This window comes from Oncorhynchus gorbuscha, linkage group LG16 (assembly GCF_021184085.1).
Source record: "Oncorhynchus gorbuscha isolate QuinsamMale2020 ecotype Even-year linkage group LG16, OgorEven_v1.0, whole genome shotgun sequence".
NCBI classification, from domain to species: domain Eukaryota; kingdom Metazoa; phylum Chordata; class Actinopteri; order Salmoniformes; family Salmonidae; genus Oncorhynchus; species Oncorhynchus gorbuscha.
In genome coordinates this window covers 19,919,664-19,944,140 of record NC_060188.1, presented here as the reverse complement: position 1 = coordinate 19,944,140, position 24,477 = coordinate 19,919,664, and the positions used below count along the sequence as shown (strand labels likewise).

The window sequence follows — 24,477 nt, the reverse complement described above, 5'->3', positions numbered from 1 at the left end:
GAATCGCACGTACAGTGTACGCCGGGGACCCCTTGATGTCCAGAGGGGCGGAGGGACCTCCGGCACCTCACCTTCCTGGAGGGGACCAGCCACCACCGGCCTGAGGAGAGACACATGAAACGAGGGTTTAATACAATAGTAATGAGGAAGCTGTAATCTATAACACACCCCGTTTATCCTCCTCAGGACTTTAAATGGCCCCACACGCTGCGGCCCCAGCTTCCGGCAGAGCAGGCGGAGGGGCAGGTTTCGGGTCGAGAGCCAGACCCGGTCCCCCAGTGCAAACACGGGGGCCTCACTGCAGTGCTGGTCAGCGCTCCTCTTCTGCCGTCCACTAGATTGTTTTAACGATTCCTGGACTGCTCTCCAGGTGTCCTTTGAGCGCTGCACCCATTCCTCCACCGCAGGAGCCTCGGTCTGGCTTTGATGCCATGGAGCCAGGACCGGCTGGTAGCCCAACACGCACTGGAACATGTTAGTAGAGGAGTGGCGGAGGGAGTTCTGAGCCACCTCCTCCTATGGGACGTACCTCGCCCATTCACCAGGCCGGTCCACGCAATACGACCTCAGAAACCTACCCACGTCCTGGTTCACTCTCTCCACCTGCCCATTACTCTCGGGGTGGAATCACGAGGTCAGGCCGAGACCCCCAGCCCACCTGGCCTGACGTGGATTCAATCTCCTCTCTGCGCGGATGTACTCGAGATTACGATGGTCAGTCCAGATGAGGAAAGGGTGCTTGGCCCCCTCAAGCCAATGTCTCCAGACCTTCAGAGCCTTGACTGTAGCTAACAACTCCCGGTCCCCCACGTCATAGTTCTGCTCTGCCGGACCAAGCTTCCTTGAGAAGAAAGCACAGGGGCTGAGCTTTGGTGGCACGCCCGAGCGCTGTGATAGCACGGCTCCCACCCCAGCCTTGGACGTGTCCACCTCCACTATAAACGGCAAAGAGGGGTCGGATGAGCCAGCACAGGAGCGTCCGTGAACAGCTCCTTCAGACGACTGAAAGCTCTGCCCGCCTCTGCTGACCAGCGCAAGCAGGCCGCCCCCCTTCAGCAGTGAGGTAATGGGAGCAGCCACCTGACAAAAACCCCGGCTCAACCTCCGGTAGTAATTGGCAAACCCTAAAAACCACTGCACCTCCTTTACCGTGGTTGGAGTCGGCCAATTACGCACTGCTGTAACGCGGTCACACCATCACCACCCCAGTGGTGGAAATGCGATAACCCAGGAAGGAAACGGCTTGTTTGGAGAACACACATTTCTCAGCCTTGACATACAGGTCATGCTCTAGCAGTCGCCCAAGTACCCTTACGCACCAGAGACACGTGCGCGGCGTGTGGCAGAATAGATCAGTATATCATCGATATACACTACCACTCCCTGCCCGTGCAGGTCTCTGAGAATCTCGTCTACGAAAGATTGGAAAACGGTTAGAGCATTCTCAACCCATACAGAATGACGAGGTACTCATATTGGCCATATATGGTACTAAACGCGGTCTTCCACTCATCTCCCTCCCAGATACGCACCAAATTATACACATTCCTAAGGTCCAGTTTTGTGAAGAAGCGCGCCCCGTGAAATGATTCCACCGCTGTGACGATGAGAGGTAGTGGGTAACTAAATGCCACTGTGATGGAATTTTGACCTCTATAATCAATGCATGGATGCAGACCTCCCTTCTTTTTCTTCACAAAAAATGAAGCTTGAGGAGACGGGTGATGTGGAGGGCCGAATGTACCCCTGTCCCAGAGATTCAGTGACGTATGTCTCCATCGCCACTGTCTCCTCCTGGGACAATGGGTACACGTGACTCCTGGGAAGTGCAGCGTTTTGGGTCGCCCTCTTTTTGTGGTAGGTAATTGGGTCGCCCTCTTTTTACAGAAGGCGATAGCCAAATCGGCATATTCAGATGGAATGTGCACAGTGGTGGGTAGTCAAATGTCTTTTTACTGTTGTTTTATTTCTTTACTTAACTACCTACACACACACACTTTTTTTCCGCACTATTGGTTAGAGCCTGTAAGTAAGCATTTCACCGTCCCTGTTGTATTTGGCGCACGTGGCAAATAAACTTTGATTTGATTTGGTATCCCGAGTGAGTCATGTTTCCGTGAAATAGAGAATGTAACAATATCTGATGTCTCTCTGGAAGGCAACACGTGCTCTAATTCCACTTATTATCTCAAGATTGGACATTGGCGAGTCTGACAGTAGGCCTTCTGAGTCTGACCAGTAGGCCACTCCGTCTGCCTCTCCTGCGGCGACTGATTTGTTTTGGGTCGGCCTCTTGGATAAGATCACATGTCCAGAGTGGAGGTCCGAACCAAGGATCCGCTTCGGGAAAGACGTATTCCTGGTCGTAAGGATGGTAAAGTTGACATCGCTTTTATATCCAATAGTTCTCCCCAGCTGTATGTAATAACAGGCTAGGGGGTACAATATGACATTACACAAGGGCCTTAAGGGACATACACACATTTGTAATTCTAACAAATTTTTTGTTTGTTGGCAGAGTATTGTTGGCAGAGGATTTAATTGTCTTAAAATATAGGTACATTTATTTTTGCAAGGTAGTAAAATGTGGTGTTTTGTTTGTAAATTTACATGTGTGAATATGAAATTTGGCCAAAAGAATAATGAAATTAATTATATAAGGGCACTGCATTCATCCACCTCTGGCCTGCTCGCCTCCCTACCACTGAGGAAGTACAGTTCCCGCTCAGCCCAGTCAAAACTGTTCGCTGCTCTGGCTCCCCAATGGTGGAACAAACTCCCTCACGACCCCAGGACAGCGGAGTCAATCACCACCTTCCGGAGACACCTGAAACCCCACCTCTTTAAGGAATACCTAGGATAGGATAAAGTAATCCTTCTCACCCCCCCCCCCCCTTAAAATATTTAGATGCACTATTGTAAAGTGGTTGTTCCACTGGATGTCATAAGGTGAATGCACCAATTTGTAAGTCGCTCTGGATAAGAGCGTCTGCTAAATGACTTAAATGTAAATGTAATATAAAATTGTTTCAACTTACTTATATTATTTCTATCATAAGAAAAAATTCAAGTTTTATAGAAGACACATTTAAAAAGTTCTACCCAATGACATCATCAAAAGTTAAAAACATTTACAAAACTGTAGCTAGGTGTCCATCCAATTGGCGACACATTTTAATGTGAATATTTTAAAATCTACATAAAGAAAATATGCGTTCTTCCCACCAGGGATGTTTCCACCAAACTGACTTTTGCGGATAAAAAACACATTTTTCATGTAAGTTTTCATGTACTGAATAAATAGCAAATGTGGCTACTCTGGTATCCACACATGCATTCTAACCAGCAGTTCACAGATACAGTGTGGATAGGTTAGTTTACATGATACGATTGTATGGATAAGCGCAAGAACGGCAGTCAAGCACCTATCATATGTCACCAGAAATAAGACCCTTGATATTTATTTATCTCAGTCAGTTAGAAAAGCTAAGGCTAGCTTTTTCAAACAGAAATATGCATCCTGTAGCACTAATTCCAAAAAGTTTTGTGACATTGTAAACTCCTTAGAAAATAAGAACACCTCCTCCCAGCTGCCCACTGCACTGAGGCTAGGAAACTCTGTCACCACCGATAAATATTTGGTAATCAATCATTTCAAAAAGCATTTTTCCATGGCTGGCCACGCTCTCCACCTGGCTACCCCTACCCCGGCCAACAGCAACTGCAGCAACTTGCCCAAGACACCCCCCCCCCCCCCATTTCTCCTTCACCCAAATCCAGACAGCTGATGTTCTGAAAGAGCTGCAAAATATGGATCCCTACAAATCAGTTGGGCTAGACAATCGGGACCCTCTCTTCGAAGGGGGAGACACTCTAGACCCAAACTTATGGATCTATATCCATCCTGCCCTGCCTTTCTAAAATCTTCGAAAGCCAAGTTATAAACAGATCACTGACCATTTCGAATCCCACCGTACCTTCTCCACTATGCAATCTGGTTTCCGAGCTGGTCACGGGTGCACCTCAGCCACACTCAAGGTCCTAAACAATATCATAACCGCCATCAATAAAAGACAGTGCTGTGCAGCCGTCTTTATCGACCTGGCCAAGGCTTTCGACTCTGTCAATCACTGCATTCTTATCGGCAGACTCAGTAGCATTGGTTTCTCAAATGACTGCCTCGCCTGGTTCACCAACTACTTCTCAGATAGAGTTCAGTGTGTCAAATTGGAGGGCCTGTTGTCCGGACCTCTCCATGGGGGGTGCCACGGCGTTCAATTCTCGGGACAACTCTTTACTCTGTACATATCAATGATGTCGCTCTTGTTGCTGGTGATTCTCTGAACTACCTCTACGTAGACGACACCATTCTGTATACATCTGGCCCCTCTTTGGACACTGTTAACAAACCTCCAAACGAGCTTCAATGCCATTCAACACTCCTTCCGTAGCCTCTAACTGCTTTTATATGCTAGTAAAAAATAAAAGCATGCTCAAACGATTGTTGCCCGCACCCACCCGCCTGACTAGCATCACTACTCTGGACGGTTCTGACTTAGAATATGTGGACAACTACAAATACCTAGGTGTCTGGTTAGACTGTAAACTCTCCTTCCAGACTCACATTAAGCATCTCCAATCCAAAATTAAATCTAGAATCGGCTTCCTATTTCACAACAAAGCCTCCTTCACTCATGCTGCCAAACATACCCTCGTAAAACTGACTATCCTACCGATCCTCGACTTCAGCGATGTCATTTACAAAATAGCCTCCAACACTCTACTCAGCAAACTGGAAGTAGTCTATCACAGTGCCATCCATTTTGTCACCAAAGCCCCCTATACTATTGACCTGTATGCTCTCGTTGGCTGGCCCTCACTACATATTCGTCATGTAACCCACTGGCTCCAGGTCATCTATAAGACATTGCTAGGTAAAGCTCCACCTCCCCCCTGCTCACTGGTCACCATAGCAACACCCACCCATAGCACATGCTCCAACAGGTATATTTCGATGGTCATCCTCAAAGCCATCACTTCCTTTGGCCATCTTTGCTTCGAATTCTTTACTCCCAATGACTGGAACGAATTATAAAAATCACTGATGCTGGAGGCTTATATCTCCCTCTCTAACTTTAAGCATCAGCTGTCAGAGCAGTTTACCGATCACTGTATCTGCCAATCTAAATATAGCACACCCAACTACCTCATCCCCATATTGTTATTTTTCCTCTTTTGCACCCCAGTATCTCTAGTTCCACATCATAATCTGCACATCTATCACTCCAGTGTTATTGCTAAATTGTAATTATATGGCATATTTATTGCATTACCTCCCTACTCTTCTAAATTTGCACACACTGTACATTTATTTTTTATTGTGTTATTGACTGTACGTTTGTTTATGTGCAACTTTGTTGTTTTTTGTCGCACTGCTTTGCTTTATCTTGGCCAGGTCGCAGTTGTAAACGAGAACTTGTTCTCAAAATAAAGATGAAATATTATTATATATATTTTTTAAATGATTACAATACTGGGTGGGGTGAATATATTTTATATGACATACATTATTTTTTGTTAACTAGTAAATGGCAACCTACAGCAGTGTGTTTAAATCATTTCTAACTTGTTAACAATTTCTGCTAGTTCGTTTTTGCTAACTGAGGAGTGTTAATTCACCTGTTTCCATACACGTTTTTAAAGCATTTCTCTTACAAAGGAGTTGTTTAATCTAACTGCTTAACTATCTATCTGGACATGAAATTGTATTTGGGGATTTTTTTACTCCTTTTCAGATTTTTACAGGAAAATGCCAAGTGTCATGTTTTGTCTTATATTGTCTTGTCATTATGCTTTCCCTTCTGTTCGTTTCCCCCTGCTGGTCTTATTAGGTTCGTTCCCTTTTTCTATCCCTCTCTCTCTCCCTCCCTCTCTCTCCTCTCTCTATCGTTCCGTTCCTGCTCCCAGCTGTTCCTCATTCTCCTACTCACTCATTTAGTCTTTCCACACCTGTTCCCTATCTTGCCCTCTGATTAGAGTCCCTATTTCTCCCCTTGTCTTCCGTTTCTGTCCTGTCGGATCCTTGTATATTGTTCGCCGTGCTGTGTCTTGTTTCCCTCAGATGCTGCGTGTGAGCAGGTATCTGAGTCTGCTACGGTCGGTGCCTTCCCGAGGCAACCTACAGTTTATGGTCGAGTCTCCAGTCTGTCCTCGTCACTATGAGTGGAATTAGTTTTTATGTTTTGTTTTCTGCTCTGATTTGTCTAGGAGTATTGCCTTTTTCCTTTGCTGGAATAAAGACTCTGTTTTCGCCAAGTCGCTTTTGGGTCCTCATTCACCTGCATAACAGAAGGATCCGACCAAGAATGGACCCAGCGACTATGGATTCTCTCTACTCTACTCTCGAGTTCCAGGGAGCGATGCTCGGCAGACACGAGCAGGAATTGTCTGCTGCTCGGCATGCCGTTGAGACCCTGGCCGCTCAGGTCTCCGACCTCTCAGGACAGTATCAGAGTCTTCGTCTCGTGCCACCAGCTACTTCCAGGTCTTCCGAGCCTCCGGAACCTAGGGTTAATAACCCACCATGTTATTCTGGGCAGCCCACTGAGTGCCGCTCCTTTCTCACCCAGTGTGATATAGTGTTCTCTCTCCAACCCAACACATACTCAAGAGAGAGAGCTCGGATTGCCTACGTCATATCACTCCTTACTGGTCGGGCTCGGCAGTGGGGCACAGCTATCTGGGAGGCAAGCGCTGAGTGTACTAACAATTATCTGAACTTTAAAGAGGAGATGATAAGGGTTTTTGATCGTTCAGTTTTTGGGAAAGAAGCTTCCTGGTCCCTGTCTTCCCTATGTCAAGGTAATCGATCCATAACGGATTACTCTATAGAGTTTCGCACTCTTGCTGCCTCCAGTAACTGGAACGAGCAGGCGTTGCTCGCTCGTTTTCTGGAGGGACTCCACGCTAAGGTTAAGGATGAGATTCTCTCTCGGGAGGTTCCATCCAGCGTGGATTCTTTGATTGAACTCGCTATTCGCATTGAACGACGGGTAGATCTTCGTCACCGAGCTCATAGAAGAGAGCTCGCGTTAACTGTGTCTCCCCTCTCTCCGACACTACCATCTTTCCCCACTGACTCAGGTGTTGAGCCCATGCAGCTGGGGGTATTCGCATTTCGACTAAGGAGAGGGAACGGAGAATCACCAACCGCCTCTGTCTCTATTGCGGTTCCGCTGGTCATTTTGTCATTTCATGTCCAGTTAAAGGCCAGAGCTCATCAGTAAGCGGAGGGCGACTGATAAGCGCTACTAGACGGTCCTCTCCGTCAAGTACCTGTACTACCTTACCGGTCCATCTACGCTGGACCGGATCGGCAGCTTCCTGCAGTGCATTAATAGACTCTGGGGCGGAGGGCTGTTTTATGGACGAAGCCTGGGCTCGGGAACATGACATTCCTCTCAGACAGTTAGGGAGCCCACGGTCATGTTTGCCTTGGATGGTAGTCCTCTCCCCAGTATATTATGTGAAACACTACCTTTAACCCTCACTGTATCTGGTAACCATAGTGAGACCATTTCTTTTTTGATTTTTTGTTCACCTTTTACACCTGTTGTTTTGGGTCATCCCTGGCTTGTGTGTCATAATCCTTCTTTTGATTGGTCTAGTAATTCTATCCTTTCCTGGAACGTTTCTTGTCATGTGAAGTGTTTAATGTCTGCTATTTCTCCTGTTTGTTCTGCTCCCTCTTCACAGGAGGAACCTGGTGATTTGACAGGAGTGCCGGAGGAATATCATGGTCTGCGCACGGTCTTCAGTCGGTCCAGAACCAACTCCCTTCCTCCTCACCGGTCGTATGATTGTTGTTCTGATCTCCTCAAGAAGCGTTTTGCATCCGCTCCTATCCTTGTTGCACCTGACGTCACTAAACAGTTTATTGTCGAGGTTGACGCGTCGGGGGTGGGCGTGGGAGCCATTCTGTCCCAGCGCTCCGATACTGACGATGGGGTCCACCCTTGCGCGTATTTTTCTCATCGCCTGTCACCGTCGGAACGTAACTATGATGTGGCTAACCGTGAACTGCTCGCCATCCGTTTAGCCCTAGGCAAATGGCGACAGTGGTTGGAGGGGCGACCGTTCCTTTTGTCGTTTGGACTGACCAAAGGAACCTTGAGTACATCCGTTCTGCCAAACGACTGAATGCGCGTCATGCTCGTTGGGCGTTGTTTTTCGCTCGTTTCGAGTTCGTTATTTCTTATTGCCCGGGTACTAAGAACACCAAGCCTCATGCTTTATCCCGTCTCTTTAGTTCTTCTGTGGCTTCTACTGTTCCCGAGGGGATCCTTCCTGTTGGGCGTGTTGTCGGGTTGACTGTCTGGGGAATTGAGAGACAGGTTAAGCAAGCACTCACGCACACTGCGTCGCCGCGCGCTTGTCCTAGTAACCTTCTTTTCGTTCCTGTTTCTACTCGTCTGGCTGTTCTTCAGTGGGCTCACTCTGCCAAGTTAGCTGGCCATCCCGGCGTTCGAGGTACTCTTGTTTCTATTCGCCAGCGCTTTTGGTGGCCTACTCAGGAGCGTGACACGCGCCGTTTCGTGGCTGCGTGTTCGGACTGCGCGCAGAATAAGTCTGGTAATTTTTTTTCTGCTTCTGCTCCTGGTCTTGCTGGGTCTCAGTCTGTTCCCTGCCACCGCATCTCTCCTGTTCTTGTTCCTGCCCTTGCTGTGTCTCAGTCTGTCCCTAGTTGTTACTCTCCTGGCCTGTTTGGTCCTGTTTGCTCTAAAGCTTTCAGTTCTCTACCCGTGTCTCATTTTTTTTTAGAGTAGTACCCTAGTTTCCCTTTTTATCGTTTTCCGTTACGGTCCTGAGGAGAGGAGTTGGGTTCTTTCTCGGGACGTGCTGGACCGTTTGTGATCTATGATTTCCTCCGTTGCCGCCAGTGTTCCTCCTCGAGAGCGCCAGGAGGCGCTCGGTGAGTGGGGGGGTACTGTCATGTTTTGTCTTATATTGTCTTGTCATTATGCTTTCCCTTCTGTTCGTTTCCCCCTGCTGGTCTTATTAGGTTCGTTCCCTTTTTCTATCCCTCTCTCTCTCCCTCCCTCTCTCTCCTCTCTCTATCGTTCCGTTCCTGCTCCCAGCTGTTCCTCATTCTCCTACTCACTCATTTAGTCTTTCCACACCTGTTCCCTATCTTGCCCTCTGATTAGAGTCCCTATTTCTCCCCTTGTCTTCCGTTTCTGTCCTGTCGGATCCTTGTATATTGTTCGCCGTGCTGTGTCTTGTTTCCCTCAGATGCTGCGTGTGAGCAGGTATCTGAGTCTGCTACGGTCGGTGCCTTCCCGAGGCAACCTACAGTTTATGGTCGAGTCTCCAGTCTGTCCTCGTCACTATGAGTGGAATTAGTTTTTATGTTTTGTTTTCTGCTCTGATTTGTCTAGGAGTATTGCCTTTTTCCTTTGCTGGAATAAAGACTCTGTTTTCGCCAAGTCGCTTTTGGGTCCTCATTCACCTGCATAACAGCCAAGGGCACTCTCTGATGTGTGGAGGTATTTCACTGCAGCTAATGTAGAAGGAAAAGCTGTGTACATGTGCAAATACTGAGCCAAATCATATGTGAAGAATGCAACAAAGATGCAGAATCATCTGCCAAGTGCATAAAGTTTCCTAGCCGCGTCCTCAGAGCATGCGCAGACCAGCTGGCTGGTGTGTTTACGGACATATTCAATCAATCCCTATCCCAGTCTGCTGGACCCACATGCTTCAAGATGGCCACCATTGATCATGTTCCCAAGGAAGCTAAAGTAACTGAACTAAATGACTATCGCCCCGTTGCACTCACTTCTGTCATCATAAAGTGTTTTGAGAGACTAGTCAAGGATTATTTTACCTCCACCCTACCTGACACCCTAGACCCACTCCAATTTGCTTACCGCCCTAACAGGTCCACTGACGATGCAATCGCCATCACACTGCCCTATCCAATCTGGACAAGAGCAATACCTATGGAAGAATGCTGTTCATTGACTACAGCTCAGCATTTAACATCAGTACCCTCCAAAATGGTCATTAAGCTTGAGATCCTGGGTCTCGACCCCACCCTGTGCAACTGTGTCCTTGACTTTCTGACGGGCCGCCCCCAGGAGTTGAAGATAGGATACAACATCTCCACCCCGCTGATCCTCAAAACTGGGACCCCACAAGGGTGCGTTCTCAGCCCTCTCCTGTACTCCCTGTTCACCCATGACTGTGTGGCCATTCACGCTTCCAACTCAATCATCAAGTTTGCAGACGACACAACAGTGGTATGTTTGATTACCAACAATGACGAGATGGCCTACAGGGAGGAGGTGAGGGCCCTCGGAGTGTGGTGTCAGGAAAATAACCTCTCACTCAACGTAAATAAAACAAAGGAGATGATCGTGGACTTCAGGAAACAGCAGAGGGAGCACCCCCCATCAAGTAGTGGAGAAGGTGAAAAGTTAAGTCCCTCGGCGTACACATCACGGACAAACTGAAATGGTCCACCCACACAGAAAGCGTGGTGAAGAAGGCGCAACAGCGCCTCTTCAACCTCAGGAGGCTGAAGAAATTTGGCTTGTCACCTAAAACACGCACAAACTTTTACAGATGCACAATCAAGAGCATCCTGTCGGGCTGTATCACCACCTGGTACGGCAACTGCTCCACCCACAACCGCACGGCTCTCCAGAGTGTAGTGCGGTCTGCACAACGCCTCACCGGGGGCAAACTACCTGCCCTCCAGGACACCTACAGCACCCGATGTCACAGGAAGGCCAACAAGATCATCAAGGACAACAACCACCCAAGCCACTGCCTGTTCACCCCGCTATCATCCAGAAGGCGAGGTCAGTACAGGTGCATCAAAGCTGGGACCAAGAGACCGAAAAACAGCTTCTATCTCAAGGCCATCAGACTGTTAAACAGCCATCACTAACAGTGGCTGCTGCCAACATACAAACTCAAATCTCTGGACACTTTAATAAATGGATTTAATAAATTAAACAACGGCACTTTAATAATGTCTACATATCCTACATTACTCATCTCATATGTATATACTGTATTCTATACCATCTACTGCATCTCGCCTATCCCACAAGGTCCATCGGTCATCCACATATTTATATGTACATATTATTATTCATCCCTTTACATTTGTGTGTATAAGGTAGTCGTTGTGAATTTGAAAGATTACTTGTTAGATATTACTGCACTGTCAGAACTAGAAGCACAAGCATTTCCCTACACTTGCATTAACATCTGCTAACCATGTGTATGTGACCAATAAAATGTGATAAGATCTTTGTTGGTGTTGACCTAGAAATAATAAAAATGCCTTGCTTCAAGAGGTAAGATGAGATGAAACTACTCAATATCCCCATCTGCTGGCCTTTGCGCCAGAACTACAAAGATAATCAATTTTAAAAAAAAGTGAAAGCTATCCTAGCTAGATTAATTTCTCAAATAAAATACAAATGCAAATGTTTTAATTTCGCGTATAATTGATTACTTCCTTATGACATGTCTACACATGAAACATGTTATTCACAGCACACCTCACCCTACCCTTGAAATAATCTCACTAGGACCTTGTGGCAGCCAAGCAACTCAAAAATAAACTAAGGAGGGAGGGAGTTCACTGTTCAGCTGAGGAATTGGAAGTGAAACTCACATGTAAACTGTCCATGCAAAAATACCCTTGCACTGGATGGCTGGTAGCTGTACAGCTCTAAATGCTTTGTGCTGAGATTTTCCTCTGTCCATAGCAGCAAACGTCGATTTATGTGTTTTATCACCAGGTGGGTTGTAACTTCCTCGAATCGTGCCCAGCTAACGTTAGCTAGCTAGCATGAAAACTTGAGACATGGTTAATTATTTATCTAGCTAACGTTAGCTAAACAAAACAAATGTTTGGCTAAACTGGCCAAGTATTGTTTTCTCGTTGCTGTATACTTCGCACGAGCTCTTGAACCTAGTTTATTTATACTGGCTAGTTAACGTTAATTCGATAGTAGACGTCAAAATTATGTTTATGGGCCTTTCTCTTTTTACAGTGTGCAGAGATGGACATGGACCGTGAAAGGCGCCAGGAGGGCATTCAGAACGCCCTGGGATTCATACAGTGAGAAATAAACATTTCCCCTGCAATTCCCACAAGTTTTCAACTAAATTGTAGCCAGTTGCTCTCTTACATGTTATTCATCCTATACCCACAAACGACCATACGGCACTAGTTCACTTGTATTGATAGTTTATCTTTTCCTCTGTCTTAGGTCTTCTTTGCCTTATCCAAAGCCTGAAGACTATAAGGTAGGGATTAATGAATGCGATGACTGTCTTCAATCTTGACCTTAGTCTAGGCATGTCTACACCCCCTATACTGTTCCAAAGAGCATGTTGTGTGCTCACAGTCATGCAGCTTGCCCTTTGCAGCAATTTCTCCTTTTCACATTTGGTCCATGGGAAAAAAGTACCAAAAACAGCCATAATACTGATTAGACACATCCATGTCCTTTATGGCTTTTCCTGTGTACTGTCTTTATCTCACTCCCATGCCATATTCCTCTCCTCTTCCCTGAATGTCCCTCCAGGGGTTTCTGACCCAGTTGGTGTGTGACCTGCTGGATGAGGGGAATGCAATGTTCAGGGAGGGTGAGTGGCAGCAGGCCATAAAGGACTTCAGTGAGGGTGTTAACGTGGCCCACTATGCCCAGGCTGAGTTTCTAGAAATTCCCTCAGCCCTGCTGGAGAGTCTGTATTTCAACAGGGCAGCAGCCTACCACAGCATGGTGAGTCAGAGTGGTGTGTCACCAGGATTATGCATCTTTGATCCACAATATGGATGATTGAATGAGGTTCATGATTCTGTATACAAAAGGTATGAAGTCATCTCTTAAATCGAATATTTAATAGCAATTGTGTTGTAAGCAAATGTGCTGTAGTGGGCAAATATTGAACCAACATTAACCATGGCACTTTCTGTATTTTGTGTTGTTGCATCACATTGTTTCATTGCATCATGTGCAAAATATTTCAGCCTCATTGAACTTTTGCCATCATGCCACACTTCCTCAACATCCCCTTGAAGTTACAGAGCCTGTATCATCTATCATTACCCCATTCTCATTAGCCTGTATTAACCACTGTATGGCCTTAGTCTTTCACTCTGTGGCAGAACCCACACGTTACCGGTCATCTCTTTCTCTCCATCTCTCTCAGGGGGAGTATGAGCAGGGTGTGCAGGACTGTGACAGTGCGCTGGCGCTGTGCAAAGACAGTTGCAGGGCACTCTACAGGAAGGCTCTATGCCTGCGGGAGCTGGGCCGCTTCAGAGAGGCCTACAACTGCAGCACGGGCTGCCTGCTCACTACACCTAACGTGAGTAACATTATGAATTACCCCTTCACATCAGAGGCTGTTTTCTTGGACTAGAAAAGCATGTACACCTTTAAAAGGTTAAGTAGCATATTGTTTTTATCTATAAAAAGTCTAGCACAACTAGCAACGTTTCTTTTTACCACTTTACATATGTCATTTGGGATTCCTCATGATCTGCTAGTGGAGAAGGATATTTTAATTTCATACAAGTGGATTTGTTTCCACATTTCCTTCTCTCCTTCAAATACCTTTTGATGTTTTTCAAAAGAATGTGAGAAGATGTGACGAGGGGGGAGACCTCACACCGTACTTTTGAAGTATCATGTAGCTCAGAATAAGTGTGAAATTAATTTAATAAAAAGCTTATTTAAATGTCAATAATCATTTAAAAAAACTATTGTACTCTTCATAGGACAAACACGTGTATGAGTTGGCACAGGAGCTAGCTAACAAACTGGGCCTGAAGATACGCAAGGCCTATGTTAGCACACAGGTGAGAATCCGTTTCCAAAGCAGAAGGTCTAGATTTAAACAGCATGGCAAATGACCTTACATGATAAGTGGCTTGTATTCAATTGTTCTCAATCTGCCATTCTCTGATCAAATCTGCCATGAGCTGCTTATTACCCTGGTTTAAATCTCAATTTGGATTCATAACAATTGAAGTCATTAAATTTGACATTTTCTTTAGGTTGCCTCTTTATGGAGTTAGTATTTGTTTCCTTTGCAGGAGTCGGCCAAATCTGAGAAAAGTAATGGGAACACAGTTCCTTTTGCAGGAGAGGCAAGTACAACAACTTTCACCATTACACTTTTAAGGTTGCACTATGCAGAAATCGCTCTGCCATTTCCTGGTTGCTAAAAATAAGTTTGTGTAATTATAAGGTAATTAATAAGCTAGTATTGTTTAGAGAATCATTGTACCATCTAAACCGCTCTGAAATATATTTTCCATAACCAAAAATATATTTTTTCAGCTGTTTGAAGCTGGTGTACAAAACCGAAAGTAAAAGACACAAAAACAAAATATAAGAATTGGAAGCATATAAATAGAGCACATAGAAAATATCTATCGCTTTTTAGACTTGCTTTCAAGTAGAATGATAGAAATGTGGTAATAGATCTATGTGAATTTAGTCGGGCTGCCCAAAAACTTGCCACTTAATTAAACTGGTTGAGATTTGGAATGTACTTTGGTTTACCTGTTGATTTATTGTCACTTAAACAGCTGTTGTCTTTCTCTTTTCGCCTCAAGATGTATGGCAGTGGTCTGGATTCCTTAAGTGACATTTCATCAGGTAGTAATTCTCCTGACCAGAAATGTTGAATTACCTATCACATTGTAATGTAAGGACTATCAAAGAAGATTAAACTCACCTGTTCCCTCACCCTGTCTTTCAGTTGTTTTCTCCTGCAAGCCTCTATCTGCCGCTATCCCAGTTAGTGATGAATCCTCTCCCTCTGGTCCTCTGGTCTACTCCAACCTTCTGGGTAGCCCTGTCCAAGGCCCTCGGGGGTTGCCCTTCTCTGTGCCTGAGTCAGAGCACCTGGGTGACAGTGAGCTGATGGGAGATGATCTAGACAGCCTGCTGGACTGTGTGAGTTTGTCTACTGGTTGATGTAATATTCAGATCTAGCTTCCCTGAATCTGTCAATGCAACTTCTCATTCTCTCCCTCTCGTTCTCATTCAGATTCCCCCTCAACGTGCCTTTCCCATCATCCTCCCCCGCTCAGCTTGTGTCCCCATCCAGCTCCCGTTTCCCTCAGGCCTGCCCGCACCCTCGCCCCGGCTCCCCCCAGCCTTCTTCAACTCAGCCATCAGCCAGCTCAACTCTCTGGACACCTTCCCAGGCATCTGTGGGGAGGATGCCCTAGGTGTGCTGAACTCTTTAGATGGCCTTGATGCACTAGACTCTCTAGATACTTTAAACAACCTGGACACCCTTTCAGACCTTGGTGGTGGGGATGCCCCGGCTCCCACAACAGCACTCTATTCACTTGATGCCTTAGATGCCCTGGACAGTTTTTACCCACTTGGGGGTGCAATAGCAGCCAAACCAGTGGTGGTGGGGGGAGGGGGGCTGGACTCCCTCTCTAAGTTCAACCTGCCTGGTGAGTCGATTGAGGGCGGTAATGTCTTGTTAGCTTATAGCAATGTATACATGGTTCATTTTTCTTTTAATGTTTAACACCAAGAAAGTTGTGAATCTAATGTAGATGTTATAATTGATTGTTTTTTGTTCTCACGCTATCTTAAGGTGCAAGAATCTCCGACAATGTTCTCTCTGCAACATGTTCGCCCAAGAAGTCCAAACACACAGTAAGCCATTTATTTCTGTCAGCAGAATTTGCTGGACTCCCACCTGTACATTGTGTACATTTAAATTAAAACATTTATTATGCAACATTTAGGTCACATACAACTTTGTAGATGGAGTTCACCTTTTACAGTGTCATGCTAGATTTGCCTTGACATATTAACTTAAATTAATTTCTATTACCATGCCAATGTAGGTGGTAAAGAATGGCCAGGTCTCCTCCAAGCTCTCTCAGCTTATCAAGAACCCCCTAGCAGCCACCCATGACTTCATGCAGGCCTGTGCCACGTGCTACAGCTGGATAGGTACAGTAGTGGTCATGAATAACTTGCTCTCAGACAGTGTCCTTCCCCCAGTTTACTACTTTACTACTTTTTGTTTTTTTGTAGTCTACTTTTTCTCCCCAATTGGTAGTTAGTCTTGTCCCATCGCTGCAACTCCCGTACGGACTCGAGAGGTGAAGGTCAAGAGCCATGCGTCCTCCCAAACACGACCCCGCCCAGCCACGCTGCTTTTTGACACACTGTTCGCTTAACCAGGAATCCAGCCGCACCAAGGTGTCGGAGGAAACTCTCTGTACAGCTGGCGACCGAAGTCAGCGTGCTTGTGCCCGGCCCGCCACTAGTCGCTAGAGCGCAATGGGACAAGGACATCCTGGCTGGCCAAACCCTCTCCTAACCCAGACAATGCTGGGCCAATTATGCGCTGCCTGCAACACAGCCTGGGATAGAACCCAGGTCTGTAGTGAAGCCTCTAGCACTGCGATGCATTGCCTTAGACCGCAGCGTCACTCTGGAGGCATCCTACTTCTAACTAACAAGACTGACAGTTTCAAGGCCATCATAGCACCGAGGTTCACTTCTCTATTGTTATCATTCTATGTCCCCCCTTAACTCCCCTTTCTCTCTCTGTCTCTCTCCCCCTATTTGCCCCTTTACCCGTATATCACTCTCTCCTCCCTCCCTTTTTCTGTCTCTAAGGTTCAGGGGTCCTGGACTACCAGCACCAGGCAGAATTGGCCCACCGTTGTAAGCGGGACATTCTTCTGTGTAGGATCAGGGCTGCAGAGCACCCTGTCTGGAACAGGGTGCGACCCCGCCCCACGCACAATTTTACTGGGCCGTTTGTGCTCTGCAAGGGTACGGAAAATAACAGTCACTGGTGTGGGAAAGAGGCTCTGTTTAGTTGAAGAAAATGTGTGTGTCATAGGACGAATATCCCAGTTTTAATCTGTGGGAAAAGGTTAGCGTTGGTCTGTTTGTATATGTAGTAATCTAAGTTCCTTCCCTCTGTGCAGAGGTGCTGGAGACTCAGAAGTGTAAGTACAGGGCGGGCTGTACGTTTGCCTACTGCCAGGAGGAAGTAGATGTGTGGACCCTGGAGAGGAAGGGAGCCCTGAACAGAGAGCTGCTGTTTGACTCACAGAGCCCCAACAATGACAGGCCCACACTCAGCATCAAATGCCTACTGCAGCTCCACAACGGCATGTTCATGTACCTCTGTGAGGTAGGACACACGCACACTTGTGCCCTTACCCAGACCCGCCTCCATATGTCCAAGCTTGACCAGTGAAACATGGTAGAGGGCTGCGAGTCCCGACAGGGAGCGTGCAGTCAGACAGACTAATTTGGGATGAAAATATTTTTTCTTGTCCCGCAGATTATTTGGAAACTGTTGTCTTTCTGCTTTGTATGCTTAAAAGCACATGTTTTGCATTATTCACACTCTGCTTCAACTTCAGTAGCCTACCTTTCCTCTCCTAGTTGGGAGTGAGAGTTCAAGTGTGCCGAGTATGTGTGGTCTCATTGAAATAGAGTAGGCTGCCTACATGGGCGGCGAATCACGTGGCCGTTAACTTAAATATGATTCTTGTCTCTGTTTACCTCAACTTTCCCCCTCGTTCTCTTCCCCCCTTTCTCACTCCTCAGGAGTGCTATGACAGTAAGCCCAGGATCATCAGTAAGCACAGTAAGGAGGTGCCGTCCACCTGCTCCAACCCCTGCGCCCGACACCCATTTGACAAAAACAAGTGAGTCGTGTTTGGTCCACACACACACACACACACACACACACACACACACAAACCCTCACTCTTCCCCCCCCTTTGTCCTGTAGGTGCCTGGTGCATGCGGTGAGGTCCAGCAGCGTGCACTACACTAAGATCCGCCCGCTGTACACCCAGTGCCAGTTGGACGTGTGCCGCCATGCCCAGCGCTACGGCTGCCAGCGAGAGGACAGCTGCTCCTTTGCCCACTCTGTCATAGAGCTCAAGTGCTGGAGGCTGCAGCAAGACTCTGGTACAGTCAGATTGATGCACACACACTCATGAACATTGTACTTGGTCTCAGACACAGAGAGACATACTTATTCCTGTCTAATAAATGTGAAAACATTTAAAAATGTTTTTAATGTAAAATATATTTATTTGTAAATGTTAATTTCTAAACTAAAAAGTCAGGAAAATTTCAACAATGTCCAGTAGGTGTCAGTAGACACTGCCATTCAATTTTGTCACAGTTGATAAACACTGTTCATAAATACTGTCTGTAAAAAGTGATGCCTAGGCTCGACTAGGCATCACTTTTCTGTGTATGTTCCTGTACTATAGGCATCACTCATGAAGAAATTGTTCAGGAATCCAAGCGACACTGGCATAAACAGGAGCAGATCACGCACAAACCCAAGGTATAATATCTCATAATATGGTGAGGCAACGGCTCTTGTGTAGTTTGTCTGATTCTCTCTACCTTTTGCCTCTGTTTTTGTCCTCTCTGTTTTTGATTCATTGACTATAGCCGGTGTACATGCCACCACCATCTTCATCCTCAAGTGGTGGAGGAGGCTATAGCTTGAACCTGAAGAAGAAGTTTGTTTGTGGTCAGTGCTGGAGGGACGGGCTGGTCAGCGAGCCGGACAAAGCGCTTAAGTACTGTGCAGCCAAGGCCAGGCACAGGTGAGGCTGCACCCTACCTAGCATCCCTAGCCAGATGGAGGCCAGTGCTTCACTGTATTATGCAACAATTCTATATGACTGACCACTGTTATTCACTATTGTCTATCAAATGGCCAATGTATGTTAGATGTGTAGTCTGAGATATGTTTTTTTATTTTTTATAACAATAGACTGTTCATCTCGGGGACACAAACCAAGGTGTATGGAGCGTTTACAGCAAAGCCCTATGTAATTTAGGATAGTATCTTTCTGGAAAGTCCACCATAACTCTTAAATCTCTCTCCCTGTAGTTGGACGAAGGAGCGTCGGGTGCTGTTGGTGAAGTTCTTCGATGGAAAGAAATGGGTGATGGTGCGGACGTTGCCTTTTGCCAAGACCTACCCCCAGCAGTATGACGTGTGTGCTGCCCCCTGCTACTTCTCATGCACGATCTGCTAGAAATGATTTTTGATAGACTCAACCAAGCATATTATCATTGTCTATTTAACTTATAATGAACTATTATGTTTGTGTGATCATGGGTAACTGTATATATTGGTCAGTTGAATTTAATACTTAATCATTGACACTGTGCAAACTTGTTTCCACAAACATCCTCGCAGTCTGTAACGGCATAACGTGTCCCCCTCAGATATGTGCCAATGTGGTGAAGCAGAAGAAGTGCCACTACATTGGGAACTGTGCCTTTGCCCACAGTGAAGAGGAGAAGCAAGTATGGACTTATATGAAGAACAATGGCTGTAAGTATACACTATATTTTCGTTATCCATTAAACCTTTTGTTCCACATTATCGCCTTTGTTTATGTTGATCTATGAGAGGGATTGGTTCAGATGCCTATTATCCCCACCAGTACACATTAAATCAAATTGTATTGGTCACATACACATGGTTAGCAGATGTTAATGCGAGTGTAGTGAAATGCTTGTGCTTCTAGTTCCGACAATGCAGTAATATCTAACAAGTAATCTAACAAATTCACAACAACTACCTTACACACAAATGTAAAGGGATGAATAAGAATGTGTACATATAAATATATGGATGAGCGATGGCTGTGCGGCATAGGCAAGATGCAGGAGATGGTATAGAGCATTATATACATATGAGATGAGTAATGTAGGATATAAACATTAAAGTGACTAGTGATAGTGATACCTTTTTATTAAGTACATTTATTAAAGTGGCCAGAGATTTGAGTCTGTATGTTGGCAGCAGCCTCTGTTTGTAATGTCTGTTTAACAGTCTGTTGGCCTTGAGATAGAAGCTGTTTTTCAGTTTCTCGGTCCCAGCTTTGATGCACCTGTACTGACCTTGCCTTCTGGATGATAGCGGGGTGAACAGGCAGTGGCTTGGGTGGTTGTTGTCCTTGATCTTTTTGGCCTTCCTGTGACATCGGGTGCTGTAGGTGTCCTGGAGGGCAGGTAGTTTCCCCCCGGTGATTCATTGTGCAGACTTCACTACACTCTGGAGAGCCTTGCGGTTGTGGGCGGAGCAGTTTCTGTACCAGGTGGTGATACAGCCCGACAGGATGCTCTTGATTGTGCATCTGTAAAAGTTTGAGTGTTTTAGGTGACAAGACAAATTTCTTCAGCCTCCTGAGGTTGAAGAGGCGCTGTTGCGCTTTCGTCCCTACGCTATATGTGGGTGGACCATTTCAGTTTGTCCGTGATGTGTACGCTGAGGAACTTGACTTTCCACCTTCTCCACTACTGTCCCATCGATGTGGATGGGGGGGGTGCTCCCTCTGCTGTTTCCTGTAGTCCACGATCATCTCTTTTGTTTTGTTGACTTTGAGTGAGAGGTTATTTTCCTGACACCACACTCCGAGGGCCCTCACCTCCTCCATGTAGGCTGTCTCGTTGTTGTTGGTAATCAAGCCGACCACTGTAGTGTCGCCTGCAAACTTGATGATTGAGTTGGAAGCGTGCATGGCCACGCCGTCATGGGTGAACAGGGGAGGGCTGAGAACGCACCCTTGTGGGGCACAGTTTTGAGGATCAGCGGGGTGGAGATGTTGTTTTCTACCTTCACGACCTGGGGGCGGCCCGTCAAAGTCCAGGACCCAGTTGAACAGGGTGGGGTCGAGACCCAGGATCTCATGCTTAATGGCGAGTTTGAAGGGTACTATGGTGTTAAATGCTGAGCTGTAGTCAGTGAACAGCATTATTACATTGGTATTCCTCTTGTCCAGATGGGATAGGGCAGTGTGATGGCGATTGCATCGTCAGTGGACCTATTGGGGTGGTAAGCAAATTGGAGTGGGTCTAGGGTATCAGGTAGGGTGATGACAGAAGTGAGTGCAATGGGGCGATAGTCATTTAGTTCAGTTACCTTTGCTTTCTTGGGAACAATGGTGGCCATCTTGAAGCATGTGGGTACAGCAGACTGGGATAGGGATTGATTGAATATGTCCGTAAACACACCAGCATCCTGGTCTGGGCATGCTCTGTGGGATGCCGCCTGGGCCGGCAGCCTTGCGAGGGTTAACACGTTTAAAATGTCTTACTCACTTTGGCCACGGAAAAGCAGAGCCCACAGGCTTTGGTAGCGGGCCGTGTCAGTGGCACTTTATTGTCCTCAAAGCGTGCAAAGAAGTGATCTGGGAGCAAGACGCCAATGTTAGCGACGGGGCTGGTTTTCTTTTTGTAATCCGTGATTGACTGTAGACCCTGTCTCGTGTCTGAGCCGTTAATTGTGACTCTACTTTGCCTCTATACTGACGCGTTGCTTGTTTGATTGTCTTGCGGAGGGAATAGCTGCACTGTTTTGTATTCGGTCATGTTTCCAGTCGCCTTGCCATGATTAAAAGTGATGGTTCGCGCTTTCAGTTTTGTGCTAATGCTGCCATCAGTCCACGGTTTCTATTAAGGAAAACTTTTAATAGTCACAGTGGGTACAACATCTCCGATGCACTCGCTCACCAAGTCAGTGTACATCAATGTATATGGATTAGTATTGTTACTTACGTTCTTCTTTGAACCTGTTCCTGAAGTGAAGGATATGCAGCAGATGTACGATATGTGGCTTACAAATCAAAACTGTCCGGCGGATGACACCCTGATCACCCAACACATAGAGGAGAAGCAAATTGTCATGCCAACAGACTATGCCGAGCCAATGGTGAGTGAATGCACTTACTCACAAAATCTGTTTGTTGGATGTAGAACGCAAACAATACATTCACCTTTCTCATTCGTAAAAGCTATCTACCATTATCAAGAAGGACTACATTTTGATAGTGTGTACGTGCATCTTCATGCAATGTATGTGTATGTCTGTCAGTACGTTACGCATTCATAAACACTACGAAGACAGTTCTACTGTGCGCGTGTATTCTAGAGCGGCTTCCACTGTCGTCTGTGTGGGAGGCATAGTAACAGTGAGCGCCAGTGGCAGCAGCACATCTCCTCAGAGAAACACAAGGACCGTGTATTCAGCTGCGAGGGAGAGGACGAGAGCCTCACCTGGACATACCGCTTCCCCGGACTCCGCCTCGCCCTTTGTCCCAGGTAACACTCGCCCAGAATCACAGTACTGGGTCTCAATACTGTATTTCCTTTCTCATTACCCATCAAGAGATGCTCTGTATATGCACACAGAAAACAACTGGGATATGGCAGGGTTCACTTACCAAACCCTTGTCCTATTTGTTCCTATCAAATTTTATCGGTGCACAGTGATTGACATATGCATAATATATATCAATGTGATTGACAGGCTGGAGAGTGGCTGTCTCGAGGGGGTGAGCTGTGACTACGCCCACAGTGCTGAGGAGCTGGTGGAATGGCAGGAGAGGCGGGAATTCCTGCGGCGGAAGCTGGCCAAGGCCCGTGAAGACATGCTCATCATGCCAGACGAGTTTGACTTTGGGAAGTACAACTTTCTCCTACAGGACTGAAGCCCCTGTCCTCTATGTGAGACACTTGTACCTGTAAACAGACAGCAGTTGTCTGTTTTGTTGAAAACCCTGGGGGGTATTTTCTTCATTAGTTCGGTATTAGTTAATACAGTTTATACCTGTTTGAGCTGGTTAGGACTGCAAGTGCCTTACTTGTCCAATATTTTCAAAAGGGCTAAACAAATGAGATCTTGGTGCCTAATTTGAGTGGGGGAAAAAGTAATTTAGCACTGCCATTTAACAAAACCGTACCGATCAAATATCTCCATTAGTCTGTTTAGTCTATGTATGTCTTATTGAGGGATATGAAGAAATAATTTAAGCTTGCGTTCTGATTGGACTCTTTATACAACCCTCAAACATTCACAAATGTTCTTCCATCAAATGAAAACCGATTTGCTGGAAGGCACAAGTTATTCACTTTCACTTTGTTAATGTGTCTTATGCCACTTAAAGCTGCAATGTGTAACTTTCGGTGAACTGAGCAAATTTACATAGAAATGTTAGTTAGAGCTGTCATTCTCATAGAACAGATCATTCAATGTGCCCTATTTCTATGCTTTAATGTTCTTAAGTTTTGTTTTTGTACACCAGCTTCAAACAGCTGAAAATACTATATTTTTGGTTATTGGAAAGATATTTCACAATTAAGATGGTACAATGATTCTCTACAATGATGGTACAATGATTCTCTCTCGCAATTCTTTGCTTGTTTTGTCACAAACTGAAATTAGGCAAAGTATTTTAATTTTAGCAACCAGGAAATTGTGAGTGATTTCTGTATATTGCATCTTTAAAGAATTTGCTGCTGCCATTGTAGACAGACAAACATTACAGAATGTGATCACAGTAATACAGGGGTACTGCAGGATGTTCATGGAAATATATAAAAACACATTTTATTTCAATGTTTTATTCAATATTGTGAGCAACAAGATTAAACATTTTTTTTAAATTAGACATACAATATGAGGATAATACCTTATTTCTAATGATGTGAACTTTATTTCTCAAATCATAATACTGAGCTAATTGCACTCACAGGACAGTGTTTCTCCTATATTCATTTATCAGCGGTGGCTCACGACTCCAAAAAATATGATTAAACATTTTCGGGCTGGTAAAACGTTTTCAGTGTAAACATAAACAACTAAACTAGAAAAGACATAATGGGGCTATATATTTTAAATAAGATCATTTAAGAACAACCACAAAATAACTAACATAGAAAGGGAAAATCTCAAATTCAAAACATTTAATGGAATTAGATTTGATGTCACTCCAATAGCATAAGAACATGTCGTAAGCCATGGCAAAATGGGTAGAATTTCAGAAAATTTGCTTTAAAACTGTAAATTGTCTGTCAGCGACACGCGTATATGCTGGAGTTGGCGTGGGTTTGAAACCTGCCCACTACCCTTTGACTCACCCTGTCTTTCACATTGTACTCTCTTCAATAAAGCAAAAATTATGAAAGGAATGGGACTGCCACACTCTATCAAAAGAAAATTGCTTAAGCTTAATTTTCTCTCAGCCTGATGATAAAATGTGTGGAATTGCAGGAAACTAGCTTTAAAACGGTAACATTTTCTCTCCTCCTCATGACAAACAAAAAATACCAAATTTGTCTCTGCCGTCAAGAGGGCCTCTACAATTAGCGGTCAGACTCTACCACGCCTACCACTACTACTGGCTAAATAGATTGAGGATGCTAACTAAGGCCTTACCTGTATATAGTTGATCTATAATTTAATATCCAATACAAGGGAGATTGGAAGTTCCTCAAATGTGCCTGTAGTAGTAGTTCCTATCTAGCGTATAGACTCACTCATAGTAACCTGAAGACAAGATTATTATCTGCCCAGTAAATTTGAAGATGGGAATAATGTATCTCCGAAATATCTAGT

The 24,477-nt window shown here is 45.4% G+C and overlaps 1 protein-coding gene across 2 annotated transcripts; it reads left to right on the top strand.

Annotated features, from left to right (window-relative positions):
- Window positions 1-11,635: 11,635 nt before the first annotated feature.
- LOC123999302 (zinc finger CCCH domain-containing protein 7B-like) lies at window positions 11,636-23,530 on the top strand. 2 transcript variants are annotated; one of them, XM_046304915.1, is made up of 23 exons: window positions 11,636-11,819; window positions 12,075-12,142; window positions 12,294-12,330; window positions 12,612-12,809; window positions 13,240-13,398; window positions 13,811-13,891; window positions 14,129-14,182; window positions 14,654-14,696; window positions 14,800-14,996; window positions 15,091-15,511; window positions 15,658-15,719; window positions 15,914-16,022; window positions 16,698-16,856; window positions 17,015-17,223; window positions 17,646-17,746; window positions 17,833-18,014; window positions 18,326-18,402; window positions 18,513-18,670; window positions 18,961-19,066; window positions 19,302-19,410; window positions 21,665-21,792; window positions 22,012-22,181; window positions 22,390-23,530. In XM_046304915.1, exons 2-23 carry the CDS (start codon window positions 12,084-12,086, stop codon window positions 22,568-22,570), a joined length of 3,000 nt encoding a protein of 999 aa, XP_046160871.1. In that variant the 5' UTR covers window positions 11,636-11,819; window positions 12,075-12,083; the 3' UTR covers window positions 22,571-23,530. The 2 variants fall into 2 exon arrangements, with proteins under 2 accessions (XP_046160871.1, XP_046160872.1); XM_046304916.1 differs by lacking the exons at window positions 11,636-11,819; window positions 12,075-12,142; window positions 12,294-12,330 and having other exon boundaries at window positions 12,612-12,672.
- Window positions 23,531-24,477: the final 947 nt, after the last annotated feature.